The following is a 23,052-nucleotide window of genomic DNA, read 5'->3' as shown; positions in this document are numbered from 1 at the left end:
TTAGATTAATGCAGGATGAAATGGAAAAACAAACAAAACTGTGCACTATTTGTCTCTTCCTATCACTCTTCCTCTAAAATTAAAGACAGACTTTTTGAACAAAAGTTTTCAAGTTGTTTTTATTTTGAGAATTCATCCTACTTGTAATTCTAAAAGCTAGAAAAGCAAAACTATCTTACAGAAAAAAAAAAAAAGAACAATTAGTAGAACTTGTTTACATTTTTATACAAACCAAAAACTATGAATGTTCCTTGTTATGCTTTAAAGCAAGGTGTTTTCCCTCTGCCAGAGATGAAAAACAATAGCTGACATTTTTGACTAGCCACTTGATAGATAGCTTCAAACCCTTTGGCAGGTTCTTAAGGCAGAGGTGAAGCTACCATCTGTTTCGAAAAGAAAAATTTTCATGAATCTTGGCAAAGAAGTCTAGCCCTGAACCACAGCATTTGGTACCAGTATACTTCCATTCTGAGAAACTCCAGAGCACAGCATTCATGCTCCTTTAGCTTTTTTAAATATATATTTACACTACCTACCTACAGTGGAAGGAAGATAGCAGTACACACATGCACACAGGCTGAATTTTTCCTTCTCAAATCTCACCCAGTATCATAGTGCACACATGCACAGCCAGCTCTTCCTTGGGAAGGAGAGCATTTTCATACAATTGTAGAAGGGCCTGGGTTGAAAAGGACCACAATGCTCACCTAGCTCCAAACCCCGGCTGTGTGCAGGGTCGCCAACCACCAGACCAGGCTGCCCAGAGCCACATCCTGGATGCTGGATGTATTTTCCATATTAAAAAAAAAAAAACAAAACACCTCTCTCAAACACTGCAGGAGAGCACATTCAGGTAAAGCAGGGATGGAGGAAAAGCAGTCAGAAAGGGGGAACAGCAAAGAGCAAGGACTCTACTCCTGACAGAAGTGCAGAACAGCAGCTCTTCATCCAGTGAAGGGCTTCATCTCCCTCAGAATCTTGAAAGCTGTCAGAGCCAAAAGATAGTGGTCCACTCAGATCCCATAGGCACAAGGTCTCTTCAGTATAAATTTTCTTAATCAGTGAAGACTAAATTCTAGCCTCATAGCCAAGTGTGCAACCCAATTACTGAGAAGTCAAAGTGAGGCAGTGCTATCATCCTGTTTAGCCATACCTCCGCCATAACACAGGTCTTAGGTATTCACAGAACAGAGCTTTCACTAAAACTCAGTAACTTCAAAAAGCTGTTTTCACTGAGTAAACTTTTGCATTTTGTACTTTAAAGCACTAAAACAAAACTCCGTGGCATCTCTTCATAAGCTACACTAATAGTTAATTATCTTCCTCGTTAAATGCTCGCGTCTTGTTTCCAGCAAGCATTACCCACACACAGCTGGATACAGGCCCAGGCTGAGGTAAATGAGGTGCATTTTTCTCCTCTCAGTTCCTTTCACTACACTTCTGAATACAAAACCAGATTTGCTAAAGATAACTGAGCCGCTGACAAATCTTCCCAGCCAGGGACACAGAATTAGTGTTGCTGGCCTTCATGATTTAACCTACAAACCCAACAGTAATTAGCATTTTCTTGGAGTTCCATCCCCTGGAAACAGGCTATTATGAGATAATCCCTACCTTGGTTACTTTCATAGTAAGTTACAGACCTCTGGAAAAATGCAGTAGTGGCCTGAGTGCCTCTAGCGGATGTATGAGAATGACTTAACTCTAATTCTACTTATTTCTCTAAGATTAATTGTTATGGTTATAGTTGCAAGTCACGATATCTTCTAAGTTTGAAGGGAAAGACAGAAGAGCTGAGAATATAAAAAAAAAAAATAAATTCTAGAGTCCTTCTCCTGGACTTGAGAGAATAACCAATGAACTTTGAGGTTTGGATGGCCACCATCAGCAGAAGTAGTACACAAAAGTTCACATCAGCTTTGCTTTTAGCTTTGACAGATCTAGCATCAACTCCAATCACAGCAAAAGCCCAAAGTTTTGGATGCTTCTCTTAGACAACAGACATTTCCTATGGCTAAGAGGACCTACAAAGATACCTATAAATGATACGAGCTGAGATGCTGAAAGCTCACTTAAGCAGCACACTCCTGATCTGAACACATCACGATAGATGCACCTCTTGGAGCTGACCTTATATAAGGGAGCAGAAGATGGCCCAGGACCTGCCAGTCCTCCGTACTAACAGAAAATATGACTACTATGAACTCTCACTGCCTACTATTCAGTGCTAATTAGTTTGACTGTATTATTTTAAAGTTACTACTAGTTGTATTACTTTATTATTTTAATTGAAATTAAGTATGCTTAGCTGAACACAACTGAGAACTAATTGAAGTTTTCCTTGAAGACTGTACCCAGTGCACCACGAAACCAAGGCAAACAGCTTTTACACAATGGCCTAGTTGTTTTAAGAGGGCAGCACTACACTAATCAGCAAGAGCACAGAGTATTTCAGCTTCCGCGTTCCCCATGTTATTCTTTTCAGTCTGCACTGTCAGTGTTTGTCTCCAGGTTCAGTTTGCCTTACAGATAACAGAGACCCCAGGTTCTCACACTGCACAGGGTTAAGCCAGGCTACTGCAGTGAGTGGCCCAGTGCACTGAGACAAACAAGCCTCTCAAGGAAGGGGAGAAACCACAACTCTGAGGATGAGTCCACAGTCACAATGAGTCCATTGGTGGCAGTTGAGACCCTCGCCTGTTAAGAAAAGGACATTTTCCAGTCCCTGAAGTAACTACAGAAGGATTTTTCCTCTAAGAATTCACCTTCTGTTGCTCAGAGAGAATTACCAGGTCACAGATAGCAAACTTTGGCTTTATTTTTCATTAATTAATTACGTTTTCTGTTCACAGATCCTTGCTGCTGTTCTACTGCAGCTCTGCTCCACAGAAAATCTGAAAAGCCCCTAGCACTTCCCCAGGGACTTTTCACTCATCTGACAAGCCCCTTGATAATTCCAGGCATTCAAATAGCATCGTCTAAAGTCTGTTGCTGCTTGCTATCAAATATGTATCCTATAAATGCTTTAATTGTTCTTAAGTTGTTAATCATTATTTCCCATTATCTCAAAAATACGGCCCATGTGAAAAATAGTTGGCTCCCATCTGTGGTGCCTCTTCAGCAACAGGGTCAAATAAGAGTCTGCAACAAATACAGAGAAATCTAATTTACAAGTACACTTTAAAAGTCCTACTTAAACCTATAAGAACCTTTTAAATATGTTAAATATTAACTTTATATCCACATGTTCTATAAGTTTATTTTCCCTTGGCTTCCTTCAGTTCCAAAAGTGACTTTTGTGTGTGAAATTTTAACAAGAAATTCATTCAAAAGGGAATCCAGTGTGTTTTGGCTGAGTTATTGTTCTGTTCTTAAAATCATAGTTCCTAAAAAAAAAAAAAAAAAAAACACCATCCATATACTCAGACTGAACATTTCCAGAAAATCATTGAATATTTTTAGTCTTAGTTCCCCCTACAATGGCAACTGACACTATAAACATTTCAAAACAGGGAAGAGAAATGAGAGATTCAGGATTACTTCTAAAAGCAGAATAAAATAAATCCTTCTCCTACAGCTTTCAGATGGCGTCACCACCTGGATGCATCTGCCTGCGTTTGTAAATGGAAACCACAGAACTGTAGGGGCGAGAAGGGACCTCTAGAAATCCTCAAGTCCAACCGCCCCGCTCAAGCGGTTCCCTATTGCAGGTTACACAGGGAGGTGTCCAGATGGGTCTTGGATGTCTCTAGGGAAGGAGACCCCACTACCTTTCTGAGTGGCCTTATATTCTGACAATGCTAGCGTGGAGCGACAGTCTTTAGCTACACCTGATCTAGATGGTATTTTAAACTGACAGCTGAAAACACAGCAGAATGGATGGGAAAGGCAACCTTTAAGAAGGTATGTGCAGAAGCACTGGGCGCCCGTTTGATTTACTGATGGAATAGGCTTCGTTTAAGAAGGATAGCAAGCATATTTAATCTTCATGTCAAAAGACAGAGTGGCACTAAAGGGTAGAGAGTTATCTCAGGGACAAAACCGAGTCTTTAATCATCCCATTTTCCCTTATTTTGAACACTGGAGCTTGACTCAATATCTTCTCCCCTGTATCTTACTCCATGCTTCTACAGCACTGCCTACTAAAGATTTGTACCTGAGCCCTTGTTTTAAGGTGGTAATTACATAAAATTGGCAACACAAACAGGTTTTGGTTCCAGGTCAAGTAACATCAGAGAATAAGGAGATATTAATTATAGAGAGTGGATAATTTCTTCCTTAGCAGCTAATCCTCCCATTTATCCTCTCCAAAGGTCAGATCCAGAAACCCAACACTCTTCCAGCATAAAGTGAATAATCTGTCTTCATGGCCCTATGCCATAATCCTGGCTATGCATTAGGCTGGACTACCCAGAGGTACAAAGCCCATGCAATCCATTTAATGGAAATGTAAACACCCACCTTTCTTCCTGGCAGCTTGACATAGGCACCTTAAACCAATCAGAAGCAGGCACAAGTGCAATTCACCACAGCTGATTTCAGTTGTTTAGCCAAGAGAAGCAATGCTTTGGTGTCTCATTATGCATGAGGCAAGGCAAAACATGAGGGCTGTAAGCTTGCCATGGCATAAACTAGTATGAGGCAGGACTGTGTTTAAGTAAAGATCTGCTGGGTTAGGCAATTAGGTGCTTCTCTTTCCACAAGTATCTCACAACTCTAACCTCCCTGCTATAAACGTGGTCACTGGTATTTGAATGCATTTCACTACAGTTTCACCCTATTTCCTATAGCCTACAGATACAAAGGAAGAAAGCCCATGGAGAATGAAGATGGCATTTATCAGACCTGCCAATGCAGAGCACACAAGCAGCATTGCCAGAGCTCATCACTCCAAGCTGATGCACTCCCAGCTCTTCCCCTTGAAGCCATTTGGGGCCAGATGGACAAGTGAGTTGCCTAGGTTGAGGCTACTGACCTGCTGCCATTCAGACCAAATAAAACAGCAAAGTTAATGTCATTTTCCTGTAATACATCCTACTGAGCAACAGCCTTAGAGGCACCACAGACGCAGAAAGCCAGTGAGATCTTTCAGGAAAAATATGCCTGTTCTTTCATTGTTCTTTGAAGAACTTGTCACCCCAAGCAAGCAGATGTTTTGCCTACCTCCAAACACACGCTCCATTTGATTTTGATCAGGCTGTTCTTAAGATCCCCACAAACAGTCCTTTCTCACGTGGAGATGGATTTTTCTTCTCCATCCTTCTATGGGTAAAATGACCAGTCAGGCACTGGAGAATGAGCTGTGGTGGCAAGAAGGCAAGTAGCTGGAAAACTGCTCTCTGCTCTTCTTAGCAAAGATCAAGTGAGAAACAAGGTTTCTGAACAAGAGCTAAGACCCAACTTTGTCAAATCCTACTTCTTAAGTCTTGGTATTTCAAAAGACTCCTCAGAAGAACCAACCAAGCTGCATCTGTTGTTGAAGAAGGCAACCACAGCAACACAGAAGATGGAGGGAGTCAAATTCCAGTTCCCCAGCTGAGGTCTCTACAAAGGAATTTTCACAAGTAATCACGTCAGATCTGGGGATATCGGGGCATTTTGTTCTGTTTCTTTTATGCCTAGAGAAAACAGCTTTATTTTTAATATATAAAACAGGAGAAGCAGGGCTCACATAGGAGCTGAATAGATGCATCAGGTAGATGAGGGGATGTTTCCCCATGACATTTAAAAGCCACGTAATGTCTTTTATTTAACGCAGTGTGGAATCAACAGTTCTGATTCGGTTTCTTTCTCCTCACACAGACCAGACCCTCAACTTGTTAGAAAACAACAGAAACCTTTACATTTCATATTTAATAATAGAAAATTGTTTGGCACGTGTAGGTTGTGTCTTAAGCCATGTTTACAAGTTGTTGCTCTGTTTACCAATCAGAAATGGACTGGTGAGCTGGGAAAAGCAGGTGCCTGAGGAGCAGCTAGCAGAGATACAGCCCAAACCTTTCTATTCTGTAATGCCTACACTGCCTATGTGAAAGAAGACAGGAGAGAATCTTCACAGACTGAGATTTGGGTAGTCTGATCTCTGCAACAAACAAATGCTTATTATCAAACATTATAATATTAAACACCATTATGAGCCACAATCCTGCAAGAATGCCATTTATCTAAAGAGTTTCAAGTTAGTGCTTGAACCACCCACTTGGGTTACTCCTCCCCCCCAGGGTTTTATACTTTTTAAAACCCCTTTTCCCCATTCTGCTTGCATGTCAGCCTCTGCCTGCAACATTCCTCAGCCTTTGTCTCCTTTCCCCTTAGGAAAATGCCTACTGAACACCAGGCAGCATCACAGCCTGATACATTGGCACTTTACTGCACTTTCCACTCCAACAGTTCTTCTCTGCAGCAAAGCAACCTGCAGAGACTGTCAATTCACTGGGCCATTAACAAATGCTTTCTGTACAGGTAACTTCCAAATTGATAAAAGCCACACAGGACCAGAGCAGAGATGCCAGGCTGCCTGTGGTTGGCTTAGCTTCTCTCCTGCATGAGGGCAGGAGGCACAGGGAGAGGTCAGAAAGCGGCTGGCAGGGTGCTGAGAGTGATACATTAAGATCAAATGCTGATGCTGCTTTCATGTCTCCTCTCCTTCCACAAAACATCTGATTTGCATGTAAATTGTGAACCATTCATTCTTACTATGATGAACAGAAGAGGTGCCCAACCTTTGGGCAGGGCAAGTAACACGGGCTCCTCCGGGCTTCCCTGCTCAGCCCCTCATCTCAAACAGCTTTATTTGCACTAAAAGCACAAACCAGATACAGAATGTGCAAGCCATACCTGACTCCCCAATATCTATACTTCTGTCACATATATAATTGTGACTGAGGCATTTCTGTTTATGTCATACAACACTTGGACAAGTCTTCTATCACATCACAAGGGATCCGCAAGATCCTTCCGAAAGACTGACAGACAGCAGGTCTTACAACAATTCAGAAGGCCTGAAACCATTTCCTGTCCAAAGGTTGGTGGAATTTAAGAAAGAATGTCTGGGAGCAGAGAACGCAAGTTTTTCTGGCAGAGAGCTCCAGCACTGGCAGTTCCAACATCACCGCTCCAGAAGACTGTCCTCCTAACTGCAGCTCCCCAGACACATGCCATACAGAATCATTAAGGTTAGAAAAGACCACTAAGACCATCTACTCCAACCATCAACCCATTCTCCTCCATGCCCACTAATCCATTTACCTCAGTTCCACATCTACCCTTTCCTTGAAGGCCTCCAGAGACAGTGACTCCACCACCTTCCTGGACTGACTGTTCCAATGCCTCACCACTCTGGGAATATATATATATTTTTTGCTAATATTCAGTCTATCTACATCACTGTTTTACTTGAATCAACCAGGCTGGTAAAACCTTGTGTCAGGCTGTGAGAAGTACTTGCAGCACAGAGCTGGCAGCGATGTTAGGAAGCTCTCTGATACCCAGGTACCACCAGCACCTTGGTGCAGGGATACATACAGCATTGCACTGTTTCAGCCTTAATTTCAAGCACATGCTAGCAAGAGTCACAGCCCATCCCTTGCCAAAAAGCAAGGGAAACCAAAGCATTTCTGAGCAGCGTTTTCCTGAGATCAACAATGCAACACTTCTGGAAGCTAACTACAGTTAATATTTATAAGGGATCTTTACCTGCCTGCTTCCAGGATTTTACTACCAACTCAATCTGAAGTTCCACCATTCGTCAATACAAATGTTAGAAGGGTGCTGAATGCCTGCAAGTCCATTCACCCTCCAACTCACAAGGTACAAGGGTGGGTCCCATATAAACAGGTTTTTGTTTGAGGGCCCCCAGCAAGACAGAGTCTGACCTTTCCCCTTTGGAGGAACAGCAGGTTTCCATGAAATACGGCTGAGGGTTGTTTTCCCCTCACGTGTGTCAGGGGGACGCCTGAACTCTCCTTAACTCCACTCCCCCACCCAGCCCATCAATCTCAGCTCTGCTGTGTCTGACAGCTGGGGCCACTGGGGCTTACAATTGCTCACTGCCTTTGCTTGTAGGGCTTTGGGTCTCCTTTGGACCATCACAGAGGCAGAATCTAGACCCTCTGCAAGAGGAGGAAGACACTTGCCAGGGTGATGCTTTCACATTAAATCCTGAGCTGGCAGTCTGCCCTTTGGAAGGCATTAGGTTGGAAGTAGCTGGATTGAGTGCACTGTTCTGAAGTGCTGCAATTTGCATTGCATTTGAGGGCAAAAATACCTTTAGCGTTGACTCATGATAATGTTGACATAAATAGGACTCCAGATTAGAGCTAAGAAATGCCACTCCATATTACACTGTGGGAATAGCAAAAGATCCTAGGAGAACGGTCTAACAACATTTTACCACAATTTACACTCTTGAGCTACTTCTGTGTGGTAGAAAGATCATCACATGCTGCACTTCTCAATTTGTCATTTATCACTGCTATCAGAACTATGATATTCTGCACTAAAAGATCCAGCCCATTCACTTCCTAAATACTAAAACCAGTAAACTACTAAATAAAAAGTTCATCTTCTCCTTTCTGCCAGGAGACACTGAGTGCTGATAGGCTGCATCCAGTTACAAGCACATTATGATTCTAAAAGAAAGGGTGCTGCCAAGTAAGGTGACCAGAGCTCATTTCCTCCACTCTTGTTCTATGTAATACAGCCAAGTTTGGCAAAGGCGATAACTGTTTGTTTCCTGGAAAATCCTAGGTGTGGATTGGTGAGAGAAATAAGAGATGAGTGCTCACCTGGAACACAGAGCAAGGCAGAAAGGAAGACTACATCCAGCCTCTTCCCATTCATTTTTGTGGAAGCTCTCAGGCCCTGCAGACAGACCCAGGATGGGAAGAGTCTCAGCTTCCAACACGCACCAGTACCTAGCAGACCAGAAAGGAGCAGTTCTGGTGGATCTTCTGTGAAAGAAGAATCTAGTAAAAACAGCTCAGGTTGGACCAGGAAAAAAAAGTGTTTCCATCTCAGAGGTTTTTTTTTTTTTTTTTTAAAAAGCTATTTTCCAGTCTCAAAACTTTTTTGTTCTCACAACACTGACAATGAAAACAGGAATCCAAGAAAATGAAGAGTTGAGCCTACAAAATGAAGTGTTAGCCTGAAAGATCCTACAGTCTTGATCCAAAAAGAAATAGGATTTCTAAATATCAGCCTAAATATTTGTGGAAAAGAAGAAACTGTGAAGACAGTTTCTTCTTACAGTTGCTTCTACAGAACAAAGATTTTATCAGCCTCTTCTGAAAGAATTAATTCTTCCTGCTGAGCCATCAATCACACAAAAACAATAGGTTAACATTAGTGTTACTATCTTAGTCATTAACTTGAGATTCTCTCACTGCCCAAAATTGGACCAAAACGCCAAAATAAAAACAGAGCAGGCCTGAATGAATCTCCCAGGCCTGCATCCAGCTGCATCATCGCATAATCAAGTTTTTAGCTCAGAGAAATCACATACCATACCTCTTGCTGCAGCTTTTATTCCTCAAGGCTACTGTGGCTCTCCTTCCTCCCACATTAGTAGAGTCACTATGCTAGGCCATCTGGCACACCAGAATTTACCTTTAGATTTCATTATCCAACCCACTGACTTCAGTGTTTCCTCCCATTGACTAATGGAATTAGCTCATCACCGCCTAACTGCAACATTCATACCTAGTACAGCACCCAAGAAAAGCAATCTCTAGGTTGTTTCAGAGTGAATGTCAGGCTGCTCTTAGAACAAGCACAGCATTTATAATAGGAGACAGGTGCATCAAAACAATTAATGAATGCATTCAGGCTGCAAAATGAAAAATAGAAAATACAAACACACGCACTAGTCTCAAACCACTGATGTCTGCACTCACACTGCTGGGGCTTGTTTAACACTATCAGAGCAGTACAAGGAGTATTATCTAGCATTCCTCATGGGAGGAGAGCAAGGCTAGCAAGGCTAGCAATTCACTGCATATTACCTGAAAGGACACTGGCAGAGGGTGGTCTTGTTCTGTGTCCTGTCACTCTGCTAAGAAGCTTCCTCCAAAAAGCGTTATGAAAAGGCAGAAAGAAGGAGTTACAAAGTCTGTTGCATATCAGTGCTATTAATAAAATATGGCACAGGAGAAGATCCTGGAAGTCTGGATGCCAGCTCTGCTACTCTTCAGTTGTGTAACTTTGAGCAGGACCTGTTTAGTCTAAGCTAGCTGCCTGGACCCTCTTTTAGTGAATGGAGCAGTCCTGGGATGCCTATGACTTCACAACGTAGATGAAATGAAAGTCAGATTGCATTCCTAGATGTCCAAAGGAACAGCTTACGTGAGATGAAGGTGCTCTTCATACGGCTAAATAAAATCAAATCCCATTGTCTGAGACTCAGTTTCTCCATCTACAAAATACTATGGTTAGACTCCTGTACAGCCATGTTGTAACACTACAAATTGCTCTTAATAAACTTATTCAGTGTGCTTGAAAGTGATACTTGGAGTCCTGCAGTAAATTCAGAAGTAGAGAAAAAAGAGATAGGAAACATTATGGCTTTCAAGTGAAGGTAGAAAATTTGGAGTTAAGTTACAAACAAAAAAGTACCTGACCCCTCCTGCCTTAAAGGCAAATCAAACCTCCAAAGTGCTTCACCTGTCTCTGTCTTCCTGCTGAAGGTTTTAACTTTTCCAGAGCAGCCCTAAAGGCCTCATTAGAAATATCAATAATGATTTATCATTGAAGCAGTAGCATGAACAAGCCATCAGTGAGAACAGAAGTCTCCACCAGAGCACTCAGACTGCACAGAGCTTTGTGCATGTCAGAGCTTCAGGAGTCTGGATGCCTCAAAGACAGCCAAGCAAGATTCACATGGGGAGCAGTATGGGAGAGCATGTTTCTCTCTGTCTGCCTGTTTCCCACGTGCTCAATCTCTGTTTAAATGCAGCATCAGACACATTTCCCCTGCCTCTCCCCACCACATTTTTTGTGACAAGTGTGCCTTCTACACACTGCATGCCTGAACTGTGCACACCATAGCAGCTGGAACACAGCTGAACTTGGTTGCCATAGGAGCCAGGCATTAGTTACATGACAACTTTGCTATAGAGCAAATGAGGCCAATGCAGGACAGCCCTAAATGGAAAGCTATTGCCCCTTGATAGCCACCTCTTTAAGAGCAGAAAAGGGTTTAGAGCAAATGCTCACCACACCACGTGTTAGTGCAAAAAGCATCACGCTCTCTCCACATTTGTCTGCCATCAAGCCAGTCTTGGGCTAGCAAGTCCCAAGAGTTCAAGGATTTAGTCAGCCTCCCTCTTTATCAACCATTTTGTGGCTTGGGCCCCTTTGGCCAGCAGACCCAGAGCTGCCCCTCTGTACTAATCCACAGCACTGACAAAGCTAAGAGGGGCTTTAAAAGGCATTCAGCAGGCACAAATTCTTGGACCATGTACTTCCCAAGATACTAACAGCATCCTGCAGCACTCACTGACCTGCAGTAGAAATGTAGTTTTCAACCAGAAGAAAACTATTTCACAAAGGGAAAAATCTGAGTTCAAAGAGAATTCTTATTCATATCTCTTATGATCAAGGTGGGTCAGGTTAATTTCTTTCTTTTTAAGCTAGTGAGTAAAGTTGGGACACAGCAAATCCTGACACCACACTTGGAGCAGAGAAGTCAGAACTGGACACAGCTCCAGCAGTCGAGAACCAGAAGCGTTTCATTCTCTGCCTCCGTGAGAAACACACTGGAAGGTGCGACATCAGAGCTCCTGGCTGCCAAGCCATGCTGGCAAAGGAAATGAACTCAGCTGCACCCTTAACTTTCACCGCTTGTTAAAGCAGAGCTCACCAAAAGCATTTGCTGGCAAACCTCACGAATGTGGACAAACCACTGCATACTCCCTTTGAGCTTACTCTTACTGAAGCACCCCTGGGTAGTCAGCTGCACCTGTCCCCTGCCACTTTCATTCACAGACAAAAGCTGACGTTATTCCATGCTGCATTAACCCCCTTCTGCAAGATAAATAAGCAGGTCCGTGCCTGTCAACCTGTAACTCCACTTTTTTTTTTATCCTCCTATCAATTATTTCTGCACTCTGTGAGAATCACGTGAAAATATTTCATGCCAGAAAGTCAAAGGCAGCACTACTTACTAATGGGATAGCAGACTTCAGGAGATCCAAGGGTCGCGCCTTCAGGAGGCCCAGAGGTTGTGCCTCTCATTTGCTCTATAATATTTCAGGTCACTGACTGAAGTTTCTACGTCCCTCATTTCCCCACCATGCACATAAATGATGGAAGCCTTTGAAAAAGCACAGAAATCCAGGGTGGGCATTATTTATTATTGACAGCACTGAAACAACATAGAAAGCAACAAAGAAACCTTTTTCATATTTCTTTTTCCTTCTCTAAGCAGGAACTCAGCAGGCTGTGGGAACAGAAGAGGAAAAGGCTATAAATTGGAGCACAGGAAGTTTAGCACCAATATGAGAAGGAACTTCTTGTGAGCTCTGAAACAGGCTCCCCAGGGAGGCTGTGGATTCTCCTTCTCCAGAGATACTCCAAACCCACCTGGGCACCTGCTGCAGGGGGCCTGTTTTGCAGCAGGGCTGGACTCAATGAGTTCTGAAGGACCCTTCCAGCCCCTACAGTTCTGTGATTCAGGGAAAAACAGAAGGCAGTGAATGCCCCATCCAGCACGTGGCTGAGAGCAACAGAGGTTGGCTCTGACACAGCACTGCAGAAGTTGTGCTTCTGGGGGAGAACTGTATTCATTTCTGGAGGAAAAAAAAAGAGGAAATGAGTAATCCTAGAAGGGAAGGGCCTGCATGCTTTCTTAGAGCCTACCACTGAGAAAAGAAGTGCTATTGTAAAAGGGGGCTGCATTATTTCAGTCCTTCTGAGAAAACTTTAAATAATATGCAGAAGCGTAACAAGTAGAGAAAACAGAAGTGTTTCTTCAGCTGCATAAATGCCTATTTTCAGCCTGGCTGGAGGAAGAGATACTGCTAAACTGCAGTGTTAATTACCATAGTTAACCTTTGTTCTTGCTAATGACACTTGTTATTAAAAAAAAAAAAACACCTTCAGATTCATAAGCAGTGAGCATGTCTGATGAGAACCGCCACACTGTTTTAAATGGAACTGTACACACATCACAGTTTAAGCATTAGCCTCCAGGACGTCTGTAACACCAAATTACTGCAGTAACCAGCCATGCTTCCACTGGTGCCACTTTTCCTCTTGTATCATCCATCTTGGGCGAGACAAGAATCCCATGGGGATGGGAGGTGGAAGTAGTATGTGCTCATCAAAGAGAAACTCAGACTGGTGAAATGCAAACAGCCCAGTCGGGTGGATTCAAGCAGTTACATCTACCTTAATTTCAGCATTTATTAACTTCCACATGCTTAATGCACAACCTTAATGCAGGTTTTGAATATTCCTCACAAAGGATAAACTCCAAAACTAAAGGATAGAATTGTGTCCCACAGCATCCTATGGATGCTGTCTGGGCCACAGCAGCACTGCATGCACAGGTCCCATAGAGAGCACAGACGTAGAAGATTTCTCAAAGTCTGGGGCTCAAAATTAAATACAATTCAGATACAGCAGGTCAAGTCATCGCCTATCAGCCTAATTACACTACATGCAAGTCAAAAGCCTTTGCAAAAATATAGCAAGCATGGAAAAATCAATGCCAGAAATAGTAACTGCCATAGAGCAAACTTAATATCAGCACAGTGGAGAGAACAATAAAGGATCACAGCTGAGCCCACACATTCCAGGCACAGAATATAGGTCACCCTAGCACACAGAATGATACAGCAGTAAAAATCTCCAGTGGCATACAATCATACAACCATAGAGTAGCTCAGGTTGGAAGAGACTTTAAAGATGGAGTCCAACCGTAGCCTAACCATCCCACCCCAACTCTACCAGCCCTCCGCTAAATCATAGCCCTGAGCACCACATCCAAACGGTTTGAAACACAGCCAGGGATGGGGACTCCACCACCTCCCTGGGCAGCCCATGGCAGTGCTTAGCAGCCCTTTCTGTACAGAAGTGTTTCCTGACATCCAACCTCAACCTCCCCGGCACCACTTGAGGCCATTTCCCCTTGTCCTGTCACCAGTGAGAAGAGACCAACCCCGCTCTGCTGCAATCACTTTCAGGTACTGGCAGAGAGCAATCAGGTCTCCCCTCAGCCTCCTCTTCCCCAGCCCCTTCAGGCTCTCCTCATAGGCCATGTTCTCCAAGCCCTTCCCCAGCCTTGTTGCCCTTCTTTGGACCTGCTGCAGCACCTCCATGTCCTTTCTGTACTGAGGTGCCCAACACTGAACACAGTACTCAATGTTTGTTTTTATATTTACTTGTTGGAGTAAAATCCCATTTTAAATCCTTGAGGCTAATGTAAGACATGTTGATATTATCATAGCAGCATAACCACAAACAGAAGCAATCTGTAAGCAGATGAAAATAAAACCATCACATAGGGAGCCTTCGAGCAGGAGGTCGGAACGGTCCCTCTTCAGGAAGCAGCAGCATCAGGTACCTCACCCATCACAGGTTTAGCAGAATTGATCTGAACACAGAATCACACAATGTTGGGGATTGGAAGGGGCCTCAGAAGATCATCTAGTCCAACCACCCTACCAGAGCAGGAACACCTAGACCAGATCACACAGGAACCTGTCCACGTGGGTTTTGAACGCCTCCAGAGAAGGAGACCCCGCAACCTCTCTGAGTAGCCCCATCCAGCATTCTGTTACCCTTACTGTGAAGAAGTTTTTTCTCATATTTAGGTGGAGCCTCCTATGTACCAGCTTGCACCCACTGCCCCTTGTGGTATCACTGCATGTTGCTGAGAAGAGCCTGGCTCCATCCTCCTGACACTCACCCTTCACATATTTATAAATGTTAATGACATCATGTATAATCAATGAATATTAAGATGTTGTAATTACGAAATAAACAAGAGAGTTAGGCAAAGCAGACCATGATAACAAAAAAAGAGGATAGAAAGCTTACCCCTGTCCTGGGCTCACTTACAAAACTCCAGCAAAGCAGATCTCCAGCAGAGATCCTTCCCCACTGGTAGCCAGCTCTTAAATAGGTCTAGGAGGGCCTTAGCCTGGCTGCACCCCTTCCAGCAGCACAGCTGCATTGCCTTCACCTGTGCTCCTCTGCCTGACTCACTGCTCGCCTCAGGTGCTCAATCAGAGGTTCAGGCCGTGACTCAGCAGTTCCCATACACATCACCCCTCAGTCTCTCCTTCTCCAAGAGACCCAGCACCCTCAGATCTGTAGCTCCCCAGATCTTCCTTACGGCTCTTCTTGTAAATGGGAATTATTTATTATCAGATTTAATCAGCAAGATCAGTTCTTCCAATATCCAGGCACCCTAGAAAACCTTTTGAAAGTAAATTAAACTGCCTTACATCCGGGCAGAACAGGACTCTTGCCTGTCTGGGCCATCAGCAGACTCACAAAGACACACGAGATCTTGCACTATCTCACTAAATGATGCATCAGTAAGGCACTGGAACAAGTCAGCCCACAAGAGGTGGTGGAGTCACCATTCCCAGAGGTGTTCAAAAACAATGAAAATGTGACACTGAGGGACATGGTTCAGTGAGCATGGTGGGGTTGGTGATCTTAGAGGGCTTTTCCAATCCAAATGATTCCATAATTCTAAACCTGACCAGAAATCCTCTAAGCTACTTAGAGCAGCATGATAGGCCTGTTTCTGCAAGCAGCTGCACACCTGCCAAGGGACAGAAAAATGGCTAAATTAGCAAAGGCCTTGGAGATAAATAAAAGGGAATGACAAGGACACAAAGAAAAATAAATTTATGCATGCACAATCAGCCAATCTCAAGCAAAACACAAACAATCCTGGTGTTGGCCACCCAGATTGCTGCACATCCACTGAAGTGCAGCACAAGCCAACTTCCAGTTCTGAACCAGGTTCTTCAGGAGACTAGGCCACACTAAAATTAGCATCAACAAAGTGATCAGCCATATACCACGTACAAAACTGTAGGGTTATTCAGCCCAGTCACCCAAAAAATTAAAAAACCCACCAAGCTTATTCTGCCCCCCCACAGCATAAATTGTTATTTTAGTTGAGAAAGGATAAATTAGAATTCCCACTTTTTTTATTGCACAAACCATTTATGTCTTAAGAAATTTGCTTTCAGAGAGTCTTAAATTAGCAAAGTCATTTACCAGAAGACAAACTATCACTTTGATTTTGCAGAAATTTTGTACCTAATAACACAGACATAAGAAGAATGCTCCAAAAATGTTTTCCTGGAATAGACTGTGCATGAAACAGCATCCTCTGGGTAGTGATAACCCCAGACATTTTAAAGTGTTACAATTTAAACTACCACAGTGTATGTTTTGTTATGCCATATGTCTTTAGAAGTTGTTAATCTTAAAGCACTTCTGGTCCTGATCAAAACTTCCAGTGGATCAGCTTCTATCCTGTAGCATTTAGTATTTAGACATTGCCAGTCACCATGCACTTAAGAATTCTTAGGGACTCAGCCCCTGCTGACAGCTCCAGTGGTAGAACACTGGATTTCCACATGACGTGAGCCAGAAGCACATCACAAGGGCTCTTGAACTCAGCACACCAAGGCCTGAAGTCATCACAGAACGGTGCAGGTTGAAAGGAACCCTGGAGCCCATTCAGTCCCAACCCCTGCCACGGGCTGGTTGCTCCCAGAAGACCAGGCTGCCCAGGGCCCCATCCAGCCTGGCCTTGGGCACCTCCAGGGATGAGGCACCCACAGCTCTCTGGACAGCAGTGCCAGGGTCTCACCGCTCACTGAGTAAAGATTTATTTTTTCTTAATACCTAACTTGAATCTCCCCTCTTTTAGTCTGAAACTCTTTTCCCCCTTCTTCTGTCCCTATTGGAGCATGCGAGCAATTGCATATGAGGTTTCACGGACTCATCATGAGGCACGCTGGCACCCAAAGCATCCCCCTCTTTCCTTTGTGGATGCCCACTGTATAATCAATGAATATAAAGATGTTATAATTATGAAAGAAACCAGAGAGTTTGGCTAAGCAGGTCATAATAACAAAAAGAGAATAGATAGAATGCTTATCCATGTCCTGGGCTCGCTGCAAAACTCCAGAGGAGGGATCTCCAGCACAGATCCTTCCCCACTGGCAGTCAGCTCTTAAAAGGGTCTGGGAGAGGTGCAGCCAGGCTCCATCCCTTCCAGCAACACAGCTGAGTCGCCTTCACTGTGCTCCCATGGCTGACTCAGCGCTCACCTCAGGTGATCAGTCAGAGGTTCAGGCCGTGGTTCAGCAGTTCCCATACACCCACAAAGCCACATCCATGCTGACAAGCAGTAACAGATCTCTAAGGCACTGAAATAACCTCTTCATTTGTGCTTACTTCCCCAGCGCTTGGGACCCATCCCCGATTTCATCCTCCAGCACTACCCGGCTCTGCCCACTGACAGGCAATGCACCAAGGGCAGTTTGTGAAAACTGCTCAGCTTTGGCTGCCAGGCCCAGCCTCCCTCCTTCAGCTCCTCAGCCTTTCTGGTACAGCTCACCATGCAGTTACCTCTCCAAAACATTTTCAGGAGTTTCTTCAGCAGCCTCGATGAGGTTTTGGAATTTGTTGCTTCTGCAAAGGAGAATTTCCCTGTCCTGGCACAGACCTCCCTCAGTAAGCCCACAGAGCTGTAACCTCCAGCTGAGGAAGAAAGCAGCCATCTGGGCTGAGGCCTATCCAACCACAGCACTCAGAGTCCTGCATATAGAGGACGTGCGAGGTGCTCTGGGTTTGTCCCAAAGCAAAGGCTGAAGCACACCTATTTGCCCTTAGAGCCAACAGCACAAACCTTATTACTTGTTACAGCTCTACACTGAAAAGAAATTGTATCTGCCTTTCTCTTCAAAATGCCCAAAACCAATATCAAAGTCCAACTGAAGTCATTCAGGGAGCTGCTAGCGTGTAGGTGTTGGTGATAATGCGATGAACAGATTTGTCAGGCAAATTGCTTTTATTGTGGATTGATAAGACGCAATCAAGTGCCTTTCCCCTCCCAAATGCAGCTCATCAGCTTCAACAAATGCACTGAGCCAATTAGCAGAGAGGCACCAAAAGCAGCTTTCACCTGAAACCTGCCATTCTTGGGGAGGAAAAAAAGGAAAAAAAACCAAACACCTACCAAAAAAAAAAATCTGTGCTCTCCAGAGAGAACCTCCAGAGAAAACTGCTGAAAGCTACCCAGGGCTCACCTGCAGGGTGTGGATGGGAATTATCAGGATTCACCTGGCTCAGTGCCTGATCAGCTCCCTTAAGCAAAGTGCTGCTCACATTCAGCTCGTGCCAAATATAACACAAAGAACATTAATATTAAAGTAGGCCCAGGGAGTGAAGTACTACTGGGGCTGTTTTTCCTACAGCTTAATGTCCTCCAGATAGGTTGTCCCATGTCAGAAAAGGCAGGAGCTCCAGTCAAAGCTATTTTCATGCCTAGAAACTGAAATCTTTGGCATGGCTTCCTATAGTGTCTTCTACTAGGTCTGCAAATGGCTAAGTTCACAGTACAGACTTCTCTACGCTGCAGCAGTAGTGAAGGAATCCTTCTCCACTAACATGAAATTGATGGAAGTCAAGTAGATCCAATGCCACTGCTGTTCTGTCCACCTTACCTACTGATGAGCTCATTTCAGGTAAGTTACCACAGGAACAGATAGCAGCAGCCACGTAATCACTACGCCTAATTCCCTGTGGACATTCAGCTGGAAAGTAAATAGCCAACAGCCAGCATGGGTTTGCATGATTCATATGCAGTGAAAGAAACCCTGTGGCTGGAGCTAGAGATAATACATGGGATATGAGCAAGAGTTGTTGGCTCAACTTTCAATGCCTGCAGTAAACCAGCACCAAGATGAGTTTCAGCCCTGTTTTCATTAACACTGTGAATGACCTCTGAGTGCTGTAAACACATCACCAGCTCCCAGGGTCTACCCAGAGCAGCAGCAGCAAGGAAAGCCACTGACTTCTTTATCTTGGATTCCTACCACAAACAGAAAAGGGCTAAAACAAAAGTGAAGCTTTACCTTCCAGCAAGGATTTCAGAGTTCATTGCAAGAAATGAGATTAGGATTGAGGGTGTTACACTTAAAGTACAGAGAGTTGGAAGACCAGCCTCTTACCCACACCCCATCACAGACTTCAGACCTCACTGTAAACAGAAGGGGGTATGTGACACACCATGACATTGAATCCTGAGCCTTCAAACACTCCTGAGCACAAGAAGCAATCACAGTGAGATTAGAACAAGAGCCCACAGCACAAGAAGCCACAGAGAGAAGAGTTCAGGCCTTTTTTAAGTAGTGGCTACGAAGTGCCTAGTTACTCCACTTGCTCCCCAGAGACTTGCTTCCTATTTCCTTGCTTCTACACCCACACCCCCTGCAAACATCAATGTTTAAAGAGCTATTGAAGAAAACTAAAACTCTTCACATAGCTCAAATATTTCACCTAAATGGAATTTTGATTCTTACATCTCAGATTGCACCAGTCCCCAGCACAGTGCACACTTATGTTCACATTGTGGTGCTTGAACTGTGCAAACAGAAGGCACAGAGATGCACAGCTGCTCATGGGCCTGGGACCACAACAAGGAGATCTCCCAGCACCACATATGTTTTCCTGTGGGAAGGGCCATGCTGGTCCTCCACTTACTCTTTCAAAGTCCTTTCCATAGCCTACATGGAAAAGAAATCCTCCTGCAGCTAAGAGACACACACCTTTAATCTTGTGCTGTTTCTTTACAGGACTGGAACTGCAGAATATTTCTTTCTTGCCCCAGAAAGAACATAACACGTTACTAACCACCATTACACCATTAATACTTGGTCAAACCAAGCAGAGATGCTGTGTGGCTGAATGAGGTCTACAGGGTTTTAAAAACATCATTCTCCAAAGAGCATCAGCCGCTGTCTGGGAAAATACTGCTATTTGAAACCTGGAAAAGCCTTTCCATCCCGGGGAATCTCATCATCTCCTTCCAACAACTGGGAGCAGCCAAACTGCTGCTGAGGCCTTCCAAGGGAATAGATCAAGCCTTGCATTCCTCAGCAGTGGTACTTAGTACAGATCCATTCGTCTCCTTGGGATGCAGACAATTCATGTCTCAGATGAACATCCTCTGGGTAGGGTGGTAGGGTTGTATGTGTTTCCTGAAGACCTTCAGCTACTCAAATGCAGCCATATCAGAAAAACGCCCAGAAGTATAGAAAACACAAATAAATGGCCAGAAACCATTACAGCCAAATTATACTACAAGATTTTCTTCCCTCCCTTATTATACCTGGCAACTCTTGTATAGGGGTAACAGTAGCAAAAAGCAGTGTTCCATCACACAGCAAGAACTAATAGGCTCCACCATTGCTGCTCAAGCTCTCAGCATTGATCTCTGCAAAGTGTTTTGCAGAAGCATAACGTGATTTGGAAAATACTCAGTCTTTCTCTATCCTTTTTCATCTTGCTGTCAACATAGCTCTGAATGCTTAAAACTCTATCAGAACCACTCACAGCAGGCACAGCCCTTTCCTGCAGCAAAACATGTTTCCTGTCCCGTAAGGTACAGTTAGTTCAACAAGACTGGGGACATTTGCCAAGCCTGCTATCAGGAAACTTAGCTTGAATCAGATGATGATTTCAGCCACTGTGGAAACACACTGCAGACTGTAGGGCTCAGACCCTGCATCACAGTTCGACCACTCAGTGCAGGTACACAAAGTAACACCCCTCATCACATATCATGACCACATGGCTGATGTTGAGAAGTTTTTTGGGTTTTTTTTCTTTTTTAAATGACAGCATCTATCCCCACTGTCAGCATCACCAAGGCCAAACAAGTGTGCACTTACTGCTCTGGTTATGTTACATACACAATGTTAAGTACTCTCGCTCTGGGACGTTTTTGCACACCTTAATGTTTATCAGTTGGCTTGTCTGGGATCTGTACTTCCCATAACAGCTTTTGCTGCTGTCCTGCCCACTCTACACACCCCTTTCTGCACTAACTTCACTGCGATAAGGAGTATAGAGAAAGCAATAAGGAGTACAGAGAAAGCTCATTGCCAAGGAAGGGGGAGAAAAACACGCTCTTATTTCCATTCAGAGGCAGATCTGCTTTGAATGGCAGCCCCTCATCTGACCTGCATCTGAACAGGACTTCAAGCAAGACAGTCCCCTTCAATTCCCACTAGAGGTTTTCAAACTACTGTATGCTTTTCCCCCTCCATGTCCAGCACAAGCTCCTTTCTAACACAAATCTGAGCTGCACGCAGGCTACATGCACTTCGAGGAAACAAACAGCAGTGCTGCAGTGTGCTGAGACCACAGTCTGGCAAGATTCAGCCCTTGCAAATGAATGTTTTTATTAGCAAAATATATTTGGCAGGTTTTGTATGCTACAACAGTTTCACAGCACTCACCTAAACAACACGCCGGACCAGAGTCACAAAATTAAAGGAGATACCCCAAAAGCAAAATGACCCCAATAGCCATTCCTGAGCAAAATAATCACTGCTCACATGAGACCTAGGATGTTTTCTCTTACCCACATGCACATTCACAAGGAACAGAAAGCCAATTTTGAAGTGACTGATGCAGTTACATACATAGAAGTTATAGGGGGCTCCACACTTCAAAGCACTGTGCATTTAAATGTTGTGCACAAAAAAAAACAACACTATAAATATTTTTAATTTCCTGTTGCACAATTAATTTGTAATTGAGACACTTCATTGTGGGTTAAGCCAACACAGGCTCAGAACGTAATTTATTCTGTGCACCTAATATCTCCTTGTTTCCTGAGCTCAGGAAACATTTGGAACAGTGAGGAACTGTATCTTAAAAGCAAAAGAATCTGGCCCATTACGAAAGGTAAAGCTCAGAGAACATCAAAGTATTATATGCTAAGTTGTCCCAGGTCCTAGATCTCTCTTTTCATTTCTCAAACACAGCACAAAAGCAGGTACAAGCAGAAATTAACATCGTTCCCTTCCTCGTTCCCAAAATTACTCAGATCTAACTTATCTGAAGCACTTTTGCTAAGGGTTATTGAGACAGAATTTTAACAAACTCGAAATCTTACGGGAGATCCTTTTCATCAGATTACTTTAAAAGGATTGAAGCCGCTCCCCGCGCAACTACCCCTGATCTGCTCCTATGCGCTTTCCTCGCGCTGCTCCCCCACGCTGTAACAGGAGCTCCCAGCAGGCAGCCAGGAGGGATCAGCGCTTCTTCCCTACCTGAGAAGTCTGCAGAAGTCTTAGCAAAGTTGCCGAAAGCTGTCAAGCACATCAGTGCTACGAGAAAAGTGGAGGCGGGAGACACATCTGGGCAGCACATCCTTAATTATCCTCACGGCTTGTTTTCTTCCAGAGAGAAGGAAAGCGCTGTCTGCCCCAATTCAGCACTCACTGCCCGGAGAAAACTGTTAGTCCCATTGCTTGGAAGGATCACAGCCAACAGCCAGGAAGAAAAAGCAGTCGAGCACACCCCCCACCCCATTGGAATGAATGAATCCCACAGAGCGAGGCTGGCGAATGACGCCGACCCACCTGAGCCCTGGCGGCAGTCCCAGGGTCCTAAGGCCAGCCCTTCGCCCCGATCGCGGCCAGCTCCCGGCGTGCAGCTGTTCCGCGGGGCGCAGGGAAAGAGTCGTGCGGGAGGGCTCTGGGGTGCTTCACAGAAGCCTGGTTGCTGGTACAATAGACTCTCGCCTCTCTGATGCAGAGGGACAGCAGGATGGGGAGTATTTTCAAAGTCGGGAGCCCAAAACAAAGCGCTTGAATATACATGGGTTTCTGGAGAGGTGGGCGCTTGCAGCTGCTGCTGATCCTGAGAAGCAGTGTTCTGCCAGGCTGCTGGCAGGTCAACCCTTTGGTTACAGTGTTGCAGCTGATCCCACCTGGGATACTCAGCACCGGCCCTGGGATTAAACCCCCCTGGATCTCATCACTGGTGACACATATGCAAAAT

At 44.3% G+C, this 23,052-nt stretch overlaps 1 protein-coding gene across 2 annotated transcripts in view; it reads right to left on the bottom strand.

The window, feature by feature from the left end:
- EVA1A (eva-1 homolog A, regulator of programmed cell death) overlaps window positions 1–22,561 on the bottom strand; it is a 189,494-nt gene extending 166,933 nt beyond the window's left edge. For both annotated transcript variants that reach the window (XM_048935343.1, XM_048935344.1), the window contains exon 1: window positions 22,320–22,561. In XM_048935343.1, coding sequence (XP_048791300.1) covers window positions 22,320–22,419 — 100 coding nt within the window. In that variant the 5' untranslated portion in view covers window positions 22,420–22,561. The remainder of the gene's footprint in view (window positions 1–22,319) is intronic.
- Window positions 22,562–23,052: the final 491 nt, after the last annotated feature.

This window comes from Lagopus muta, chromosome 2, assembly GCF_023343835.1.
Source record: "Lagopus muta isolate bLagMut1 chromosome 2, bLagMut1 primary, whole genome shotgun sequence".
Lineage (NCBI taxonomy): Eukaryota > Metazoa > Chordata > Aves > Galliformes > Phasianidae > Lagopus > Lagopus muta.
This window is presented reverse-complemented; position numbering and strand designations above follow the sequence as displayed.